Source organism: Hyaena hyaena, unplaced genomic scaffold, assembly GCF_003009895.1.
Source record: "Hyaena hyaena isolate Hyena2069 unplaced genomic scaffold, ASM300989v1 scaffold_864, whole genome shotgun sequence".
Taxonomy (NCBI): domain Eukaryota; kingdom Metazoa; phylum Chordata; class Mammalia; order Carnivora; family Hyaenidae; genus Hyaena; species Hyaena hyaena.
The window spans coordinates 231,028-250,094 of NW_024081497.1; the positions used below are offsets into that span (position 1 = coordinate 231,028).

Genomic DNA, 19,067 nt, shown 5'->3' on the forward strand with positions numbered 1-19,067 from the left:
ATGAGCACATACTATTGCCTATCGCTATTCATCTGGACCTATATGTTTCATGCAGTTGATGCTACCCCATTAGGAGAAAAAGCAAGTAGTGATTTACTGGGCAAAAGGGTTGTGGATCTGACAAAAGATGACAGTAAAATGTTACATCGTACCAAGCGTGGCTGGATGTGGAATCAGTTCTTCTTGTTGGAAGAGTACACAGGTACAGACACACAATATGTTGGCAAGGTAAGAATTTCTATGTGATAAATCTAGAAGCTGAAAATGATAGCAATTTATTTACTTTATACAGCAACTTCATGTATTATTAATAATTATATTACAATATTTGACTATGATGTGCAGAAGGCATAATATTGTGAATGTTTTCAGTAGGGTAGCATGGGGAATGTGATTTATTCAGGTAGCTAAATGTAGGTCAGTGTCCATAGGATTATTAATCAGCCAAATATGATTAAATTTTATGGATGTGCATCTGAAATGTTTCAAAAACTTTCTCTGAAATTTAATTTAAAGTGTTGGATAAAGAATAACTTAGTGTGCTATGTAAGGCAACACAGAATGCAATTAGAGTATACTCAAAATATATTGGTGTCTACTAATAAACAATTTATCATAATTAAGAATAGTCTGCTATGTATGAGCAGTAAATAAGTATAAATTCTTCTATCTAGATGGTCTGTTTCTTAATATCAGTCAAACTGAACTATTTCCTGCCTGTAATCCAGACCAAAGGGCTCAAGAAGGAGAAAGAAAACAGAAGCAGAAAGAAGGCAGTGCCTTCAGGAAGGTTAAAACCATCCTAGCAGCAATAGGTGCCCATTAGCAGTCTGAAACAAATGGCAAAGGAGAAGATGTAACTCTCCTTCTCGTATTCAACTTTGAGGAAACAGATTCATAACCTTTCTCTTCCTCTTTTCTGTCTTCCTCAAAATAGATGACATGATCTTTCCAACATCCAGAATTTTCTATTTATCTATTGACCAATCTCACTCCTACCATTCGACATGCAAAACAAATCCTTTGTTCTTTGGATTATCCCAGATATGTGCCTAATGCTGCGATACTTTGAAATTCTAAGAATAAAACAAAATAAACAATGATGAATACTAACATTGCTCATATATCACATACTTTTTTTTCTTGATTTTTTCTTGATTTTCCAGCACACGATACTAAAAGTGATTGTGATGGTCTCAGTATTTTTTTTTCTTACTGGCGATACAAGGCAGATAAGATAGAAAGAGCCAAAAATAAAAACGCAAAAAGTACCTGATATCACAAAAGTCATGCCTACATTGCTTTTAAACCAGAAGTACATTTATTCTGTGAAACTGCCAAAATCTTTATCTAATTTTTCATTTTGTGTGTGTGTGTGTGTGACAGTATATTTTTTCAAACACGACTTCTTTTATCAGAAGCCTATTATTTCCTCTTCTTTTGATATCTCTCTCCCCTTCTTCCATAGGTCACACTCATTTTGCCCCATATAGTTCAGTTGCTGATTCTTTTCTTCCCTCTTTTTCTCCTCAGGTTAGTCATAGGGCATCCCCCAGCATCCCTCATTTAACATCACTTCTCACACTATAGTTAATAACTAACATCAGGATATTTCAAGTTCAACTGACAAATGTTTGTGTCTAAGGACTTGAAATTGCCTTATGATTCTTTTTCTAAGGCAGTGTATAAAGGGCACATTCAGTTCATGAGGTCTTACATAGAGGGTTTCATCCTTGGAGACTCACAGATGCAGAAGAATAGCTACAGATGAAAGAGATGCTCAATTGTAAGGCAATCAAGGCTCCACTACAAGCATTTATTTTTAGCTGTAAACAAAAATGCTTCCTTCTAAAAATTATGTGTGCATTGATTAACAGACACCATTACTGCACCGATGTTTTAAAATATACACTATGCTTTAGATCTTTTTGTACCATCCTGCTTATTTTTAATTAGTTCAGTAATCTGTCAAAAAATAGTTACTAAAATGTGTGCATAGTTTTATTTAATTAGTTTTCACAAAATATTTGATCACTTGTCTTTGGACAATAACCTGCTTTTTAGCCATACACGTTAAGGTGTTCAATTCTTTTCTGCCTATTTATCCTTGACAACCAGATTAGGAGCCAAAAGTGGAAAACCCATTATAATAATCAGAATTTTTATTAAATGAAGATAAGCAAATCAAAAGTTTAGGTCAACTATTTTTATATTATATTTGGAAAGCAACATATTTTTGAAAGAGAAATTTCAACAAAATAAAAATGGCATTTTGAAAAAAAATATAATTTTGGGGCACCTGGGTGGCTCAGTCAGTTGAGCGTCTGACTTTGGCTCAGGTTATGATCTCACAGTTCATGGGTTCGAGCCCTGTGTTGGGCTCAGAGCCTGGAGCCTGCTTCTAATTCTTGTGTCCCTCTCTCTCTGCCCCTCCCCTGCTGATGATCTGTCTCTCTCTGTCTCTCAAAAATAAATAAATGTTAAAAATAGTTTAAAAAAAGAAAAAAATGATTTCTATTTTTGTAATAGGGCCTTGTCTTAGATATACCATGCACCATATGTGGAGTTCACTATAAAAGTAGGCTTCCAACTACTCTTTGCTTTTCATTAGCTACTTGAGGGTCTATGAACTCGGAACCAATTTTCTTGGCTTTTGACATTATTATTCATTTGCATATACAGAGCCTAGCTAGGCCTTTACACCTCAACTTGGTCACAAACATGAGTGCTTAACTTTTTGAACACCAAACAGATTCTTTTTGACTACACTGTTATGTTTACCTCTTCTTCTAGGATCCACTGCCTTGGCAATGCCCATGTGATGTAAAGGCCCACCATATTTACCATGCACCATGATTCAAAAAGAATACGTAGCCTCTAATAGAAAGAGAGTTTCATGTTTTTTCTTAGTTTTCCAGAGGCTTGGCATTGCAGACAATATTAAGACCTATTATAATTTACAAGAAATATAAAATTGTAAAAGTTGGAAGGATATATAATCATTGGATGAAAAATTTAGGGTTTGATCCTGAACTTAAAGGAAGAGGTTTTAAAACAAATATGAAAATGGTAGCCATAAAATGTAATGAAATATACTTTTACATGCACATAAAGATGTAACTTACAAGGGTCAGTACTGACTGTGCCATTTAGTAATCAGATACAACTTAGAAGTTAACTAAACTTTCCAAACCTCAAATTCTTGTTAGGTTACCTTGTTATTAAGATTTCTTTAACTCTAAAATTCTGATGTTTTCTAGGATTGTGGATGGGACTCTATTTGTGTGCAAGAAGAGTTAGTAAAAATTTAATAAAATTTACATGTGGATAAATCCAAGGATGTGGGATTGCATATGGCATGATATGCATGTGAAACACTGTGGGCGTGTGCATGCACACACACACACACACACACAATAGCTTAGTAGGATACAGTTAGACTACTACTGTCAAAGGCTCAGAATTCCATGCTGAGTTGTTTTTTTATATACAGCATGAATTCCATCCTGAGTTGTTTTTTTTATATACAGCATGGAGACTTGAACCCTGTTGAAAGCTTTTGTACTAGTTCATTATTGGCCGAGCAGAAGTCTGGGATTCTCAGTTTGCTTTCATTGTCAGGATGGACTGGAGGAACAAGAAAATGAATCAAAAATAGCATTTTTATGAGGAAAAATAAGGGGATATTTCTGTATGTAATTTTGGATTTTTGCAATAAGGACAGAAAAGTGAGGAGTGTTAAAATTAAGAGTAGTTTGTGTATGTTAACTATACTGGATTTAAAATTAAAAAATAAATTTAAAAAATACAATTAAAAGTATTTTTTTGTTTTCCACAATAATGCAATCTGAAATGTGGTTGCTCATTTATCAGACGTTTATTAATTCTGTTTTCTGTAATGAGGGAAATTTTTGGTTCTTAAGAGGATTACAAAGTTATGACAATTGCCATGTACCTTCCCTATAATTTAAATGTGGCTGAATTACTTAAGCAAAAGAGTAATACTGCTAAAGATAAGAAATTAAATAAATTTAACAAGAAGTATATGAAAGGCTCCTACTATTCTGTTAGAGAAACTTCACATGCACTTGCTTTCTTACATATTAGATCGAGATACTGAGGAATCCCTAGTTGTCATGGATTAATACTTAATTGATCGATCATATGCCTATTATTGAGGATTTATATTTAATCTCTGATTACTAAAACATATTTATTACTTGGAGACATACCAAACTTACAAGTGTCGTGTTTATTCCTTCTGATAGAAAACATTGGTATTCATAAAATAATTGAAATATCAGCTAAACTGACCATTACATTTTAATTCAAAGCATTTGCTTTGCTCAGAGCAGTCAACACCATGCCGTGGAAGTGGTTATAACTAGTCATCATTTAAATACAATATATTCTTACAGAGTTAGCTCTATATTTTTTAGGTTTTAATTCAAAACCTTTTACTAGACCATAGCTGAAATTACCATGAGTATAATCATAGAATCTCAGAATGGAAGGGGACTTTAACATTTTTCAAGCCCTTAGTTACAACTGGATACTAATGATTTACCTGTTACTAAAACAATGGAAAACACAGGTACCAACTGGAAAATGGATGGGAGTGTGGTTTATATTTGACTGAGTAATGAAACGGTAGGATGACTCTCCTTTACACTTACAGATATTGACATTTGTACTAAATATTGATATTCCCCCAAAGCATACATAAAATAATGTACTTGGATAGGCAATTTTCTCATAGGCTTTCAGAAAATGGCACTTTGATGTGTACACAAACAGAAATAAAGTCTCAAAATTCCTGAAGGATGTTTGATAAATTTTTATAGTATATTATAGTGTTTTTCAGCATCTAAATAAATTATCTCTGTAAAGTTTTACTATGGTGCAGTACATATAGCAGCTGTTTCAGATTTATGGGCACATTGCATCCCAAAATTCTCTTTATAGGTTAGTTGCTTAAAACTAAAAACACATGAGAAAAATATTAAGCATTAAGCCCAGGTTCTCTGGACAGTCTACAATGGCTTATTTTACACTGAGATCTCTAAAACTTGGCTTTTATACTAGAATGCTACTATTTAATTCTTACTGTCAAGTCCCACATTGCTAGCGCTATATCACCCCTTCCCTGCACCACTGCATTAGCACACTTAATAGACTTTTTACTTGACTTCATTATTTTTTTTAATTCTGAAAAACCTACTACACATTGTTTCCTGAATGATACCAACCTCTCGGCCAAAATATCTGTAGAAAAGTTCAGTTAAGTAGAATTTAAAGTATTTGATATCATTTTACATTCCAGCCCGTGTTCTATGTCTGCCCACCATACAGCTTTAGTTCTAGACAAAGTGAAACCTTTCCTCTTTCATACGCTTCACTTCTATTTTATCAAGGTCACAGCCCCTTTTACAGGGAGTGTCTAACCCTCTTTTTGATAATTTCATCTCTTCTCCTTGTTTTAAGTCCTATCTCAAGTTCATCCTCTACGTAAAGCCCATCGCCATTCTCCTCGGCTAGAGTTCCCATCAAAATTTAACAACATATCAAAATCTTATTCAAGGCATAATTTAAATTATTCTGGTCTAATATTTTACCATCTAGAATCTGTGACCTTTGGGCTTTCAATCTGTGTTTGATTTAATTTTTTTCTTTTCCAAAATGTTTGACATAATGTATTTATTTACTCAGTTAATATTTAATTGCTATCTCAATAGATCCCTATTAAGCATTTATTACTCTAGATCCTGAGAGATTGGCACTTTGATATACAGAAACAGCAGAGAAGGTTTAAAATAAATATAACCCATTTTTTTTCTGACACATTTTGCAACAAAGTCGATTCCTTTCCTGTGTTTCCATTATCCTTGAGGCTCCTAATTGCAACTGAGACCCTCTCATTTTAGAGTCATTTGCATTCCAATATAAACTCTTTGTCCTGAATACAGGTAATACAAACAGGCATAAAGAATTGAAAGATAAGATTAAACAAATTCTGACTGATTAAAGAAATATAATTACTTCTAGAAAAATTTATGTTTAAAATTTAACTAAACTTTTTTCCCCTCTGGAATATAGTAACTGCTAAACCATTCAGTAATATTAGAGTATGGTAGAAAATGTTTATTTTATTAGTATGATGACATCTTCCACCAATTTCAGTGCTTTTGAACTATTTCTAATATTTTAACATTCTCTTTCTCTGTTGACAAACTTACAAAGATCACATCCATGCTTGCATATTCATCAGTGTTTAAAAAAAAAAAACAAAGAAATAAACTTAAAAACTAGTAGCAGAATCTCTAGGAAAGTCTAGAGGTACGATTGTGAAAAAATGTTTAAGGACAAGCATCATCTATTATTATTTTAATAAATATTATTTGTGTTCCTTATAACAGACTAGGCCCATAAAATTAAAAATTAATGAAAAAGAATATCAAAGATAACTATAATCACAGTATGAAGATAAGGTTAAGTGTTTACATATTTCTGCTTATGTTCAGTTATATATTTTAGCACTGTTGAATTCATATCCTTATATATATTTTAATTTGTCTTTCTCAGCTAATTCTGTGTTTCTGCATGTTGTTAAAATTTCAGTATTTGTCATATCATATATAATTTTTAATTACATTAAATTTATATTTTTTCTGAAATTTCTATTTAGATTGGTTTTATACACACACACACACACATTTCTGTGATGAAAATCTGCTACTTAATAACTTTTAGTGTATTTTAGATTACACTTACTAGATTATTACTGAAAGGGGAATTCCAAGAGTCAAAGATATGAATGGATTTTGAAGCTTTGGGTGTGCATTAGTCCACTACATTTCAGAAAAATTTATGACACTTATCTTTCAGAAATATGCCAACATAAGGCATTAGTGTGTTGGATATTTATTTGTAAAGTTATGACTATGTTAACGTGGATCTTCACTCTGTGTATTATTATTCAATTAGTTTTAGAAACTGAACACCTACAATGCAGGGCACCAAGACTGAATTCTAAAACTAAGAGTTAATAAGATGTACTGGTCTCTATCTTAGAAATATATAGAAAGAATTTATTGTAAGTAGAACAGTCTCTATCTATAATAAGCAAAATGCTATTATTGCTTGCCTGTTGGAGAAAGACCTGATAGAAGTCTCAATTTAGATGAAGGATAATACTTTTTCCTTATCCAATAGATTGAATTCCTAATAACTAAATTCTACTGAGAGTAATTTAGCACTAGAATCATCCTCCAAGTTAACAATGTGCGCGTGTTTGTTTATTTGTTAATTTAGGACTGCCATATTTCCCTATTCCCATGAACACAGACTTTTTTTTAAACCAGATTTTCACAAAATATTTAAACTTTGCTTGTGCAAACTTTCTGTAATTTGTCCACAGTAAATTCTAATAACTCATACAAATAGTCTTTTGGTGGCATTGTTCATGGAAAAGGAGTTAGGACGATATTATAAAAGATTGTCAGCCTTTTTTGCACTGACTTAATAAAGTAAATGAGGCCACTCTAGATATGCCATTGAATATACATTTAGTGGAATTCCCTCAGTAAGTATCCTGTTTCATAGTCAGAAATTTTAGGGATGCTATTACAATAAATCATCATACTGAGGACTATACACTAACAGACAGAGGCACAAAAATGAGTTCAAGATCAATGAGTAAGTGGCTTGGCAAATCTGAGGAAAAAGGCCTTTTCTTCTTCCTACAATGGGAAAGGATATATTTATATGTGGCCATTTTGTGAAAGTTTCAGCTTCTTTAATGGTTTCTATAACAAAAGCTTTTCTTGAAAAATTAAAACATTCTCCCACAGTTTATGTTCTATTGATCTTACTCTATAAATACAATAAGATCCATGTTATTGTATATTAATGGTTTTAGAGAAAAATGCAATTTAAAAACCATTTTGGTAAATGTGTCTTCTATACTTAAAAAGAATTATTGCATACTTACTGGGTACAGTATTCTGCAATCTTATATAAACTTGATGATAGTATTATTCAGTTCTCTATGGTTAAAAGGTCTGTGTCTCCTTATTCCAATTCTTACTGTGAGAAGAACATTAAAAGCTCCATATTTTAATTTCTCTCTTTACTTCTGTCAAATATTCTTTATTTATCCTTATGCAATTATTGTACGCATGACCAATTATGTCTTATGTTTCTGATTAATTGGTGCTCTATTATTATAAATATCACCTGTATCTTTGATAATACTGCTTGCTTGAAGCTTACTTTCCCTGATATAAACTTTGCCACTCGAATTCATTTATAATAATATTTGTCCGGTTGATTACTTATATCATTTTGCTTTCAGCCGTTCTGTACAATTCTATATAAAACAAAGCTTTTGTAATCATATCGGAAGTGGTTTGTGCTTTTCTATCCAATCTGACAATCTTTAATATTTAATCAGTGTTAAGTCCACTCATTGATATAATTGGCTCTAAGTGTATCATTTTCTTGTTCCATTTATTCTTTCTGCCTTAGTTTTCGCTTTCCTACCATATTTTGGGTCAATTGAGTGTTTTTTTAAGTATCTAAATTTGGTCTTTATAATTCATCCTTAACCTACTATATAAATTAAATAAATATTATATATTTTAACATGCAATGTAATCATCTTACTGCAGTGTGATTTTATCCTCTATATGATTTTATTCTGTATTTGTCAAATATTTTCTCTTTGTATATATTATAAACTGTACCGTGTGTTGCTAATAAGCATTTCACTATTTATTAAGAAACCTAAAAAGAAAATACAGTGATATGTTATGTTTATGTTACATTATGTTATGTTATATTTACTTATATAGTTACCATTTCTAGTCAGTGCTTTTTATTCTTTGATATTGATCTGAATTTCTGTGTGCTTTCATCTCCTTTCAACCTGAAGATTTCCTTTAACATTAATTGTAGTTTGTATCTGATGAAAACAATTTTTTTGTTTTTTTGAAACTGAAAATATCATTACTTCACAAGTGATAAATGGATAAAGGAGATGTGGTAGATACATACAACGGAATATTATTTAGCCAACAAAAAGAATGAAATTTTGCCATTTCCAACAACATCTATCCATGGATGGAGCTAGAGTGTATTGTGCTAAGTGAAAAAAGTCAGTCAGGGAAAGACAAATACCATATGACTTCAGTCATATATGGAACCTAAGAAACCAAACAGATGAACGTAATGGAAGGTAAAAAAGGGAAACGAACCATAAGAGATTCATAACTATAGAGAACAAACTGAAGGATGTTGGAGGGGAGGTGTGTGACATGGGTGATAGGTATTAAGGAGGGCACTTGTGATGAGCACTGGATATTATATGTAAGTGATGACTCACTAAATTCTCCTGAAACCAATATTACACTAGATGTTAACTAACTAGAATTTAAATAAAACCTTGAAACAAAGAGAAAGAAAAACATGTTTTTTTACTTTTTTTAAGCTTATTTATTTTGAGAGAGAGAAAGAGACAGAGGGCAAGCAGGGGATGGGAAGAGAGAGAGGATGAGAGAATTCCAAGCAGGCTCCTCACTATCAGCAAGGAGTCCAACATGGGGCTTGATCTCATGAACCTTGAGATCATGACCTGAGGTGAAATCAAGAGATGGATGCTTAACCAACTGAACTTCCCAGGCACCCCTAAAAATAAAATGATTTTAATTGAATATAGATATATACAGATTGACCTGATAGGTTTTTTTTTCTTTTTAGTATTTAAAATTTTTGCTACATTGAATTATGGATTTCATTACTTTTGGTAGTAATATATGTATTTCATGTCTATTTGTCTCTGGTTGCTTTTTAAAAATTTTTTAATGTTTTATTTATTTCTGAAAGAGAGAGAGTATGACCAGGGGAGGGTCAGAGAGAGAGGGAGACACATTATCTGAAACAGGCTCCAGGTTCTGAGCTAGCTGTCAGCACAGAGCCTGAGGCAGGGCTCGACCCACAAATCGTGAGATCATGACCTGAGCTGAAGTTGGTCACTTAACTGACTGAGCCACCCACATACCTCTCTCTCTGGTTGCTTTTAAGGGTCTGTGTTCTCAGCTCTCTGACAGTCTATTTGAACAGGGGTTGAACTTTGATACCTAGAGGAGTTTTGTTTAACCTGTTTGGGATTCACTGGCCTTATTAGCCAGTGGGTCCTTTTTCATTACATGCTTTTTTGTATTTTTATGTCCTGATCGCTCTTTTTTGGAGGGGGAGAACCCCAAATACAAGTTTATTAGTGCACTCCACATTGTTCCACTCATCATTGAGACTGTGTTATGTATTTTTTTTTAATATTTTTATTTATTTCTAGGAGAGAGAGAGACAGAGTGAGCAGGGGAGGGTCAGAGACAGAGGGAGACACAGACTCTGAAATAGGCTCCAGGCTCTGAGCTGGCAGTCAGCACAGTGCTCGATGCGGGGCTCGAACCCACGAACCACGAGATCATGACCCAAGCAAAAGTCAGATGCTTAACCGACTAAGCCACCCAGGCACCCCTGTGTTATGTATTTTTATGTCTGTGTCAAAATATTTTTATATCAACGACTTAAATGGATAATTTATTTTTAGTGTCATCAAATATATTGTTTATTTTGTTTCTGTGTCCAAACCAGTGTTACACATTTTTATTACAGAAGTTATAATTTCCATTTCTAGGTTTCCTTTTCTGTTTGCTTTTTCATATAATTTATGAAATCCCTTATATTATTATGCTCATTATTTTAGTATGCCATAAACTTCCTTTAATATACTTATGATAGCTATTTTTAAATTTATCTTTGTCTGATAAATTTATCACCTGAGTCTTATTTTTGTATATTTATATCGACTATTCTGTTTTGCTATATTTTTCTGCTTTTTAAATTTCTACAAGATTATATTATATACTGGGTAACATATTGTGGAGATTCTGGATTTTGTTTTCTTCCTCTGAAGATTGTTGAGTTTTGTCCCCAAAGGAAGTGAAATTATGGGATTCTACTTTGATTCTATGTAGGCTTTTAGAATTTTCAGGGCAGACTATTTTGTTTATTCTGTTAGCCCTGTAGTACAACCCTAAATCTTAGCACATCTTCCTGGCTCCTAAGTTATCACTTTTCAGCTGTTTTATTGGAAATCTCAAAGTGTTCACCAAACACATTTACCTACAAGGAGCTTTAATCTTAAATTCTTCATTCCTAGTATCTGGAATGGCTAAACTCTCTGCTTAGTGATTAATCTTCAGACTATTCCTTTACTCTGGATTCCTTGTAGTCTTAGTCTATACATGGTCAGTTTAGGAGTCAGTATCAAGGTTTAGGGCTTTCTCTTCTGTGGCTTTCTCTCTTCCTGGATTTCTTCTCTCAATTTTTAGCCATGATAATGTCCCTGAATCATGACCTCTGATTCTTCATTATAAAGACAGCTGATTTCTGCTTGAACTCTGTCTTCTTCATGATACATGAAATGTGGTATACTTGCAAGAAAAAAAGGGGTTAATGTGGAAATTACTTTATTCCCTATTTGCTAGTAAGCCTTCCAATTTTTGCTCCTGATTCTTATCTACCACCTTTATAAAGTGTTTGGTTTTTTTTTAAACTAATTTGTAAAGAATTCATTATTTCAACAAGAGCGTTGTTCCCAAACAAGCTATGTTCCATGATTGGAATCAGAACTCCAATGTATTATTGCTTTCTTAAAAATTGTTTCCTTTAAATAAATATCTTATGATTGAATGTATGTAAAAACTGAAGCCCTGTAAGACAAAGTCAGTGCTGAAAATATAATTTAGAGCATAAGGATTAAAAATTATTTTATTCTGGGGCACCTGGGTAGCTCAGTCAGTTAAGTGTACAACTTTTGTTTCAGCTCAGGTAATGATCAAATTGTTTGTGAGATGGAGCATGCATTGGGCTCTGTGAAGATAGCATAGAACCTGCTTGGGATTCTCTCTCTCTCTTTCTGCCTCTGCTTCTCTCTCTCTCTCTTTCCCTCTCTCTCTCTCTCTCTCAAAATAAATAAGTAAACATTATAAAAAAGAAAACATTTTATTTCATTTTTTTTCTTGAATAATTTTTCTTTTCCACAGCATAAGAGGAACTGAAGAAAGACCTTGGCACTTTTATAAAAGGCCCTAAGGATCTAAGGATATCACATAATAAATATTAAAATTCTTCTGTAAATAACTATTTTCAGATTTTAAATTGAAATAGTATTGTCAATATGTTAAGAGAGATAGTTGAAGAAGCAAATTGCTTGAAGAGAATATTAAGTCATTAAATAATATTAAGAAATTAGGTATTATTAAGTCATTACACTATACAGGAATAAAGGCAGTGACTAGGCAGAAGTAAGAATTTGGATGTAACTGTTCTTTATAGCCACCAGTTTTTCGGGGTATGTTGTTTCTTTATCTGTCAACCACAGTTGAAATTTAGTTGCTATACTGAATAAGTTAAAAGGTAATAAATCTTAGGGGAAAAACACAATATTTTCCAGTAATTATGTTGATGAATATTTCAAAAACATATTTTATAAGTTCTTACTTGTTTAGAAAATCAATCTTTGTAGTCACTATAGTATATTTCATTTTAATAATAATCAATAAAAATGCAACATTCAATATTTTTAAAGACCCAGAATACTAACTTACAGACAAAAGCTTTAAATTTACCACTCTGTGAAAAAAAAGTTTTATTGACTTTCCTATGCTTACTTCAATAAAGCATGTTTTAAACTGTCAAAAAATCTTCACTTCAAGTAAGTGAAGTTATTTTGTATATATATGAAAAAATAAAACTATCTTGGTCAAACCACAGACAAAAAAGTATTTGTTTAAACATGTTATGAAGTCAATTTTCTAATATAGAACAGAAACATAAACTATATTCTGTTTGTCCCCAAACATGTCATTAAATATATTGATTTTTTAAGTAAATTTAATTTCTAATTTATCATTAGCTAAATTTAGCAAATGTTTTTCACATAAAGGAATATATATATTACTTCAAAATTAATATGAACAAAGAAATGGTGAAATTTTATTATAAAATGGATATTACGAATACAATGAAAATGAAATATCATAAATGCAAAGTTATGTCATATTTACCAAAAAGTTCATTATAATAACTTCTCTAAAGTAAGTCAGGAAACTTCAATATCTTCAAATTATTTAGATCTGAGGTACTAGACAATTTTCATTTTTCTTCTTACTGGTTCTATTAGTCTAATATTACCAAAGAACTTGCTTTGTTGGTGATAAATTGGATGATTACATTGAAAGTTAAAGTGCTTGACCATTGCTAGCCAAGAGAAGAAAGATAAGGTTATAAATGAGAAGGATAGACATACTTTTTAGACATTGCTTAGGCCTTATTCCACAAAGTGCTTTGTCTGGTTAGTGTTTATGCAAAGAATACACAAAAAAATGCTTTAGTTAAAAAGTTATTTATTTATTTATTTATTTATTTATTTATTTATTTATTTATTGGTGTATCCCCAATTGTTTATTTTTGCTTCTGTTTTCCTTGCCTGAACAGAAGTATACATAAATATATTGCTAAGGCCAAAGGTCAAGTATTTACTGGCTGGTGCTGTTTATGGTTTCACGTCTCACATTTAGGTTTTAATCTATTTCGAGTTTATTTTTGTGTATGATGTAAGAAAGTGGCCCAGTTTCATTCTTTTGCATGTAGCTTGTCAGTTTTCCCAATACCATTTATTGAAAAAAACTGTTTTTTCCCCATTGTATTATTTTGGTCTCCTTTGTCATAGAATAATTGACCATTTAATCATGGATTTATTTCTTGGCTCTCTATCCTGTACTACTGATCTGTATGTCTGTTTTTGTGCCAGTATCATACTGTTATGATTCCTATAGCTTTTTATATATCTTGAAACCTGAGATTGTGATACCTCCAGCTTTGTTCTTTCTGAAGATTGCTTCGGCTATTTGAAGGCTTTGGTGGTTCCATACAAATTTTAAGATTATTTATTCTAATTGTGTGAAAAATGCTATTGGTATTTTTAGAGGGATTGTATTGAATTGTAGATTGCTTTGGGTAGTATGGACATCTTAATAATATCCATTCTTCTAATTTGTGAGTATGGTATATCATATTTGTGTTATCATCAATTTCTTTCAATGGTATCTTAGTTTTCAGAATATAGGTTTTTCACTTCTTTGGTTAAATTTATTTTTAGGTATTTTATTCTTTTTGGTGCAGTTGTAGGTAGGATCATTTGTAAACATTTTTTTCTAATACTTTGTTATAGTGTATTGAAATGTAACGGATTTATCTATATTGATTTTGTATCCTGAAATGTTACTGAATTCATTTATTAGTTCTAAAAATATCCATTGATGGATGAATGGATAGAGAAGATGTGGTCTACATATACAATGGGATATTATTCAACAATAAAAAAAATGAAATCTTGTCATTTGCGGAAACATGGATTGAACTACATGGTATTATGTTAAGTGAAATAAGTCAGAGAAAGACAAATACCATATTAATTCACTTACATGTGAAATCTAAAAAAGCAAAACAAATGAACAGGCTCTTAATACAGAGGGGAAGTGGGAAGGAATGGGCAAAATAGTTGAAAGCAGTTAAGAGGTACAGTTTTCCAGTTATAAAATGAAATAAATGGAGCCATGGAGATGAAATATGCAGCATAGGGAATATAGTCAACAGTACTATAATAATTTTGTATGGTGACAGATGGTGACTACACTTATGGTGAGTATTGAGTAATGTATAGAGTTGTCAAATCACCATGTCATAACCTGAAACCAATATGACATTGTATGTCAACTATACTTCAATAATATTTTTTTAAATATACTGAAACTATGTGTCATTCAAAGTTCCATTTAGTTCAGAACAGTGATAGAGTGATTCTTTGACTATGAGAATTGATAACATTTAGAATTAATTTCATAGAGATTTTTAAAAATTTTTTTCAATGTTTTATTTATTTCTGAGAGAGAGAGAGAGAGGCAGCATGAGCAGGGAGGGTCAGAGAGAGAGGGAGACATAGAATCTGAAACAGGCTCCAGACTCTGAGCTAGCTGTCAGCACAGAGGCCGATAAGGGGCTCCAAACCAACAACGGTGAGATCATGACCTGAGCCAAAGTCGGATGGTTAACCGACTGAGCCACGCAGGTGCCCCCATAAAGATTATTTTTTGATGATTTCTTAAGAAGCTTTAGAGAAATTGAAAGAAAGTCGATGAAGCATAAACACAGACTTAAAAATAACTCTTAGAGATGCCAGGAAATTGGTGTTACATATTTGCCCCTCAACTTTTGCCTGCTAATTTACTCTCTTGCCTTGGGTCACTTAGCCATTATCTCTGTGTCCTTTGATATTCTCTTTAAGTTCTAAGTAAAGGGCAGTAATATAAAATGTGACGATGTGGGATGAGAGTGTAAAAAGTGCAGTTAGAAAATTGTAAATAATTTTAAAACTAGAGTTGATCAATAATAAAATGGTCTTGGGGAGCCAGGGTGGCTCAGTCAGTTAAGCATCTGACTTCAGCTCAGGTCATGATCTCACAGTTTGTGGGTCTGAGCCCCACATCGGGCTCCGTGCTGACAGCTATCTCAGAGCCTGGAGCCCGCTTCAGATTCTGTACCTCCCTCTCTCTCTCTGACCGTACCCTGCTCACTCTCTCTCTCTCCCTCGCTCTCTCTCTCTCAGAAATAAATAAAAAACCCATTACTTTTTTTTAAATAATGTAAAATTTTTTTAAAAATAATAAAATGGTCTCCTTTGTAAAATCGTAACACTTTTTCTCTTAAAGTGTGCAAAGAGAGGATAAGTGTACATAGATAGTGGAGAATTTATAGATGATGAAGAAAGTAAAGAAGAAAATATAACCCCCAAACTCAGTGATAACTATAGTTATGATGAGATAAATTTTTTCGGTATTCTTTTTTGTCATAAAATTTGTATGTAGTAAATATCTGCAAAGTACAAATGGTGTTCTATGTGTGTACCTAATTTTTTTTTTTTTTAAGTGAGGCAGAGACTGAGGGAGAGAGAGAATCCCAAGCAGGCTCTATGATGTAGCATGCAGCCCAATGTGTGGCTTCATCTCACAAACTGTGAGATCATGACCTGACTGATATCAAAAGTTGGAAGCTTAACTGACTGAGCCACTTAGGCACCCCAGCTGTGTACCTAACTAAGATTAATGTGTGAGCATATTTTGATGTCCCACAATGATTTTCCAGAAATAGTTTTCAATTGCTATGTAATATTGTGTCAAACAAAAACAACATTATGAAGAACCCCTTTACAAATAACAATATAGTGACTGGAAACACAAATATTTCTGGAACAACAGATAAAAATTTTAATGAATGCCTGTGTTTGTGTGGGTGTGTGTTGCTAACTTGGTTAGTTTAAGATGTATATATACAAACTGAAGTATGCACATCTTGCTTGTACAGCTCAATGAGATTTTATATTTCTATTTGCCGATGTTAATATGACCAAGATTACAATATAAAAAATTTTTGGCATCCTTGGGGCGCCTGGGTGGCTTAGCCGGTTAAGCGTCCGACTTTCGCTTAGGTCATATCTCGCGCTTCGTGGATTCGAGCCCCGCGGCGGGCTCTGTGCTGACTGCCAGCTCAGAGCCTGGAGCCTGTTTCAGAATCTGTGTCTCCCTCTCTCTCTGACCCTCTCCTGTTCACGCTGTCTCTCTCTCTCTAGAAATAAATAAAAATTAAAAAAAAATTTGGGCATCCAAGAAGACACCCTCTCATTTACCCTTCCTAATCAATGCCCTCCCAGAGGTTAGCACTTTGCTGACCCAAATGCCTATTGATAAGTTTACAAATAGTTGAATTTTATATTCATGGGATTACACAGTATGTCTGGCTTCTATATTTTAATTTTATACGGCTAACTTCATCCATGACATTATATGTAGAATTAATTTTTAATGGCTGTACTGTATGCCATTGTTTCAATATATGCCACAATTAACATCTCTATTCTACTGATAAATGATTGATGTGTTTCTAACTGGACATTATTATATCTAAAAAATGCTATAAGACTCTTACATATTTTTATCATTACATGTGGATTTATTTCCTTTTGGTATATTTTAAGAGTAGGATTGCTGAATCATAGAGTGGTCATAGATTTATCTTTAGCAGATACTCATGAAGTATTTTCAAAGAGTTGTATCAACTGAACACTCTCTCCAGGAATTTGTGAGTGTTCCATTTACTCCATATATTTATTAGTCCTTTTATTGCTATTACCTTTGCCTTGCCATTTTATAAAGGTTTTTATATGTACAAGTCATCTTTTGAGAGATATTGAAATTTTCTTCTAATTTCACCTTACTTCTTCATGATCATCATAGTGTCTTTTAATGAAGACAGTTTCTCACTTTTAGTTCAGTTCAATATACCAATCTCTTCCTTTGAGGCTATTAATTTTGGTGTGCTATGATTGAATTATCATTAGGATAATATCTTTTGCTTTTTTCTAGACACTTCATTGCTTTATGTACCAAGTTTATGTTTATAAGCCAATTTAAATTCATTATGGACCACATGTAAAGTAGATCAAAGAGTGCACATGGACCTAGATTTGCTAAAGTATTATTTTTGTAAAGATAATTTCTATATCTAATTCCAATGGCCACTTTTTGTGTAATTCATGTGGCTGTTTGTGTGTGCATGTGTTTGTTAATCTTTTTGTTTGTCTTTATGTTAATATCAAAGTTTGATAATTGTCAAAGCATTATTGTTTTAGTTTTTAATATAACCATTTAAGTCCCTCAACTGTGTTCCTCTTTAAGATTACTGTGACTTTTGAGGTCTTCTTCATTTTCAAAAACTTTAAAAAATTAGTTTGTCAAATTCCACTAGTCTCAGGAACTATTTTGGATTTAAGAGACTAAAATGACACACCTATTTTGGGAAAAGTGTCACCTTGGATTGAATCTTGGATTTTGGTAGCATATTATCATAAATTCATTACTAGAACAATTGGTATATGTGAAGACGGACCTTTATTTAAATGTTAAATTTCTTTAATTTTATAATTATTACCATGATTATATTTAAAAAAATCTTCTTGTCCTGAAATATTCATTTGGAGGTATAAATTGGTAAGATGTCTATAAATCGATAAAGGCAATTTTTTATTTTAATTTTTTTAACATTTATTTATTTTTGAGAGACAGAGTGTGAGTGAGGGAGGGGCAGAGAGAGAGAGGAAGACACAGAATCTGAAGCAGGCTCAGGCTCTGAGCTGTCAGCACTGAGCCCGACACGGGGCTGGAACTCACAGACTGCAAGATCATGACCTGAACCTAAGTTGGACGCTTAATTGACTGAGCCATTCAGGCACCCCATAAAGGCAATTTCATTTCATATACTACATGCCATACTAGATATGACAGATATCATATGCCTACAGAAATATCTGAATGAACAAGAAAAAGATGAATAGGCAAAATGATTGAACAGTTATTTCACAAAGATAATACCCAAGTGGCCAATAAGTATATATGTGTGTGTGTGTGTGTGTGTGTGTGTGTGTGTGTGTGTGTGTGTGTAATTACGTGTTCAGCTCATTAGGAAATGCAGATTTAAACCACTCAAACACCAGAATGACTAATAGTAAATAGAAAATTCCAAGAGGAGGAGACGGTATGAACAAACTGAAGCTCTCACAGATTCAGGATGAACTACAAATGCTAGGAACATTGAAGGACACTTATTTGGAAAAATACAATATGCTTTGATGTTAGAAGACTCAAAAATACTCTAAAGATTTAAGTACCATCCCATTGATACCTTGTGTATTTCTTTTAACTTTATTTTGAGATAATTTTAAACATTGAGAGGGCCACTCAAGTTATTTAAAAGAACTTCCATACACCATTCAGTGAGGTTTATCAATTATCAATATTTTGTCAATTTGTTTTATCACTCTCCTTGTACAGATTTCCTATTATGGAGGACTTATTTCAATATTGTCATTACTTTCAGTACTTGTCCATTCA

The 19,067-nt window shown here is 32.6% G+C and overlaps 1 protein-coding gene across 4 annotated transcripts in view; it reads left to right on the top strand.

The window, feature by feature from the left end:
- The window catches only part of CDH9 (cadherin 9), a 95,452-nt gene continuing 76,385 nt past the window's right edge, over positions 1-19,067 (top strand). For 2 of the 4 annotated variants that reach the window (XM_039220139.1, XM_039220140.1), the window contains exon 1: positions 1-228. In XM_039220139.1, coding sequence (XP_039076070.1) covers positions 1-228 — 228 coding nt within the window. The remainder of the gene's footprint in view (positions 229-19,067) is intronic. The other 2 variants (XM_039220142.1, XM_039220143.1) reach the window with 2 other exon arrangements.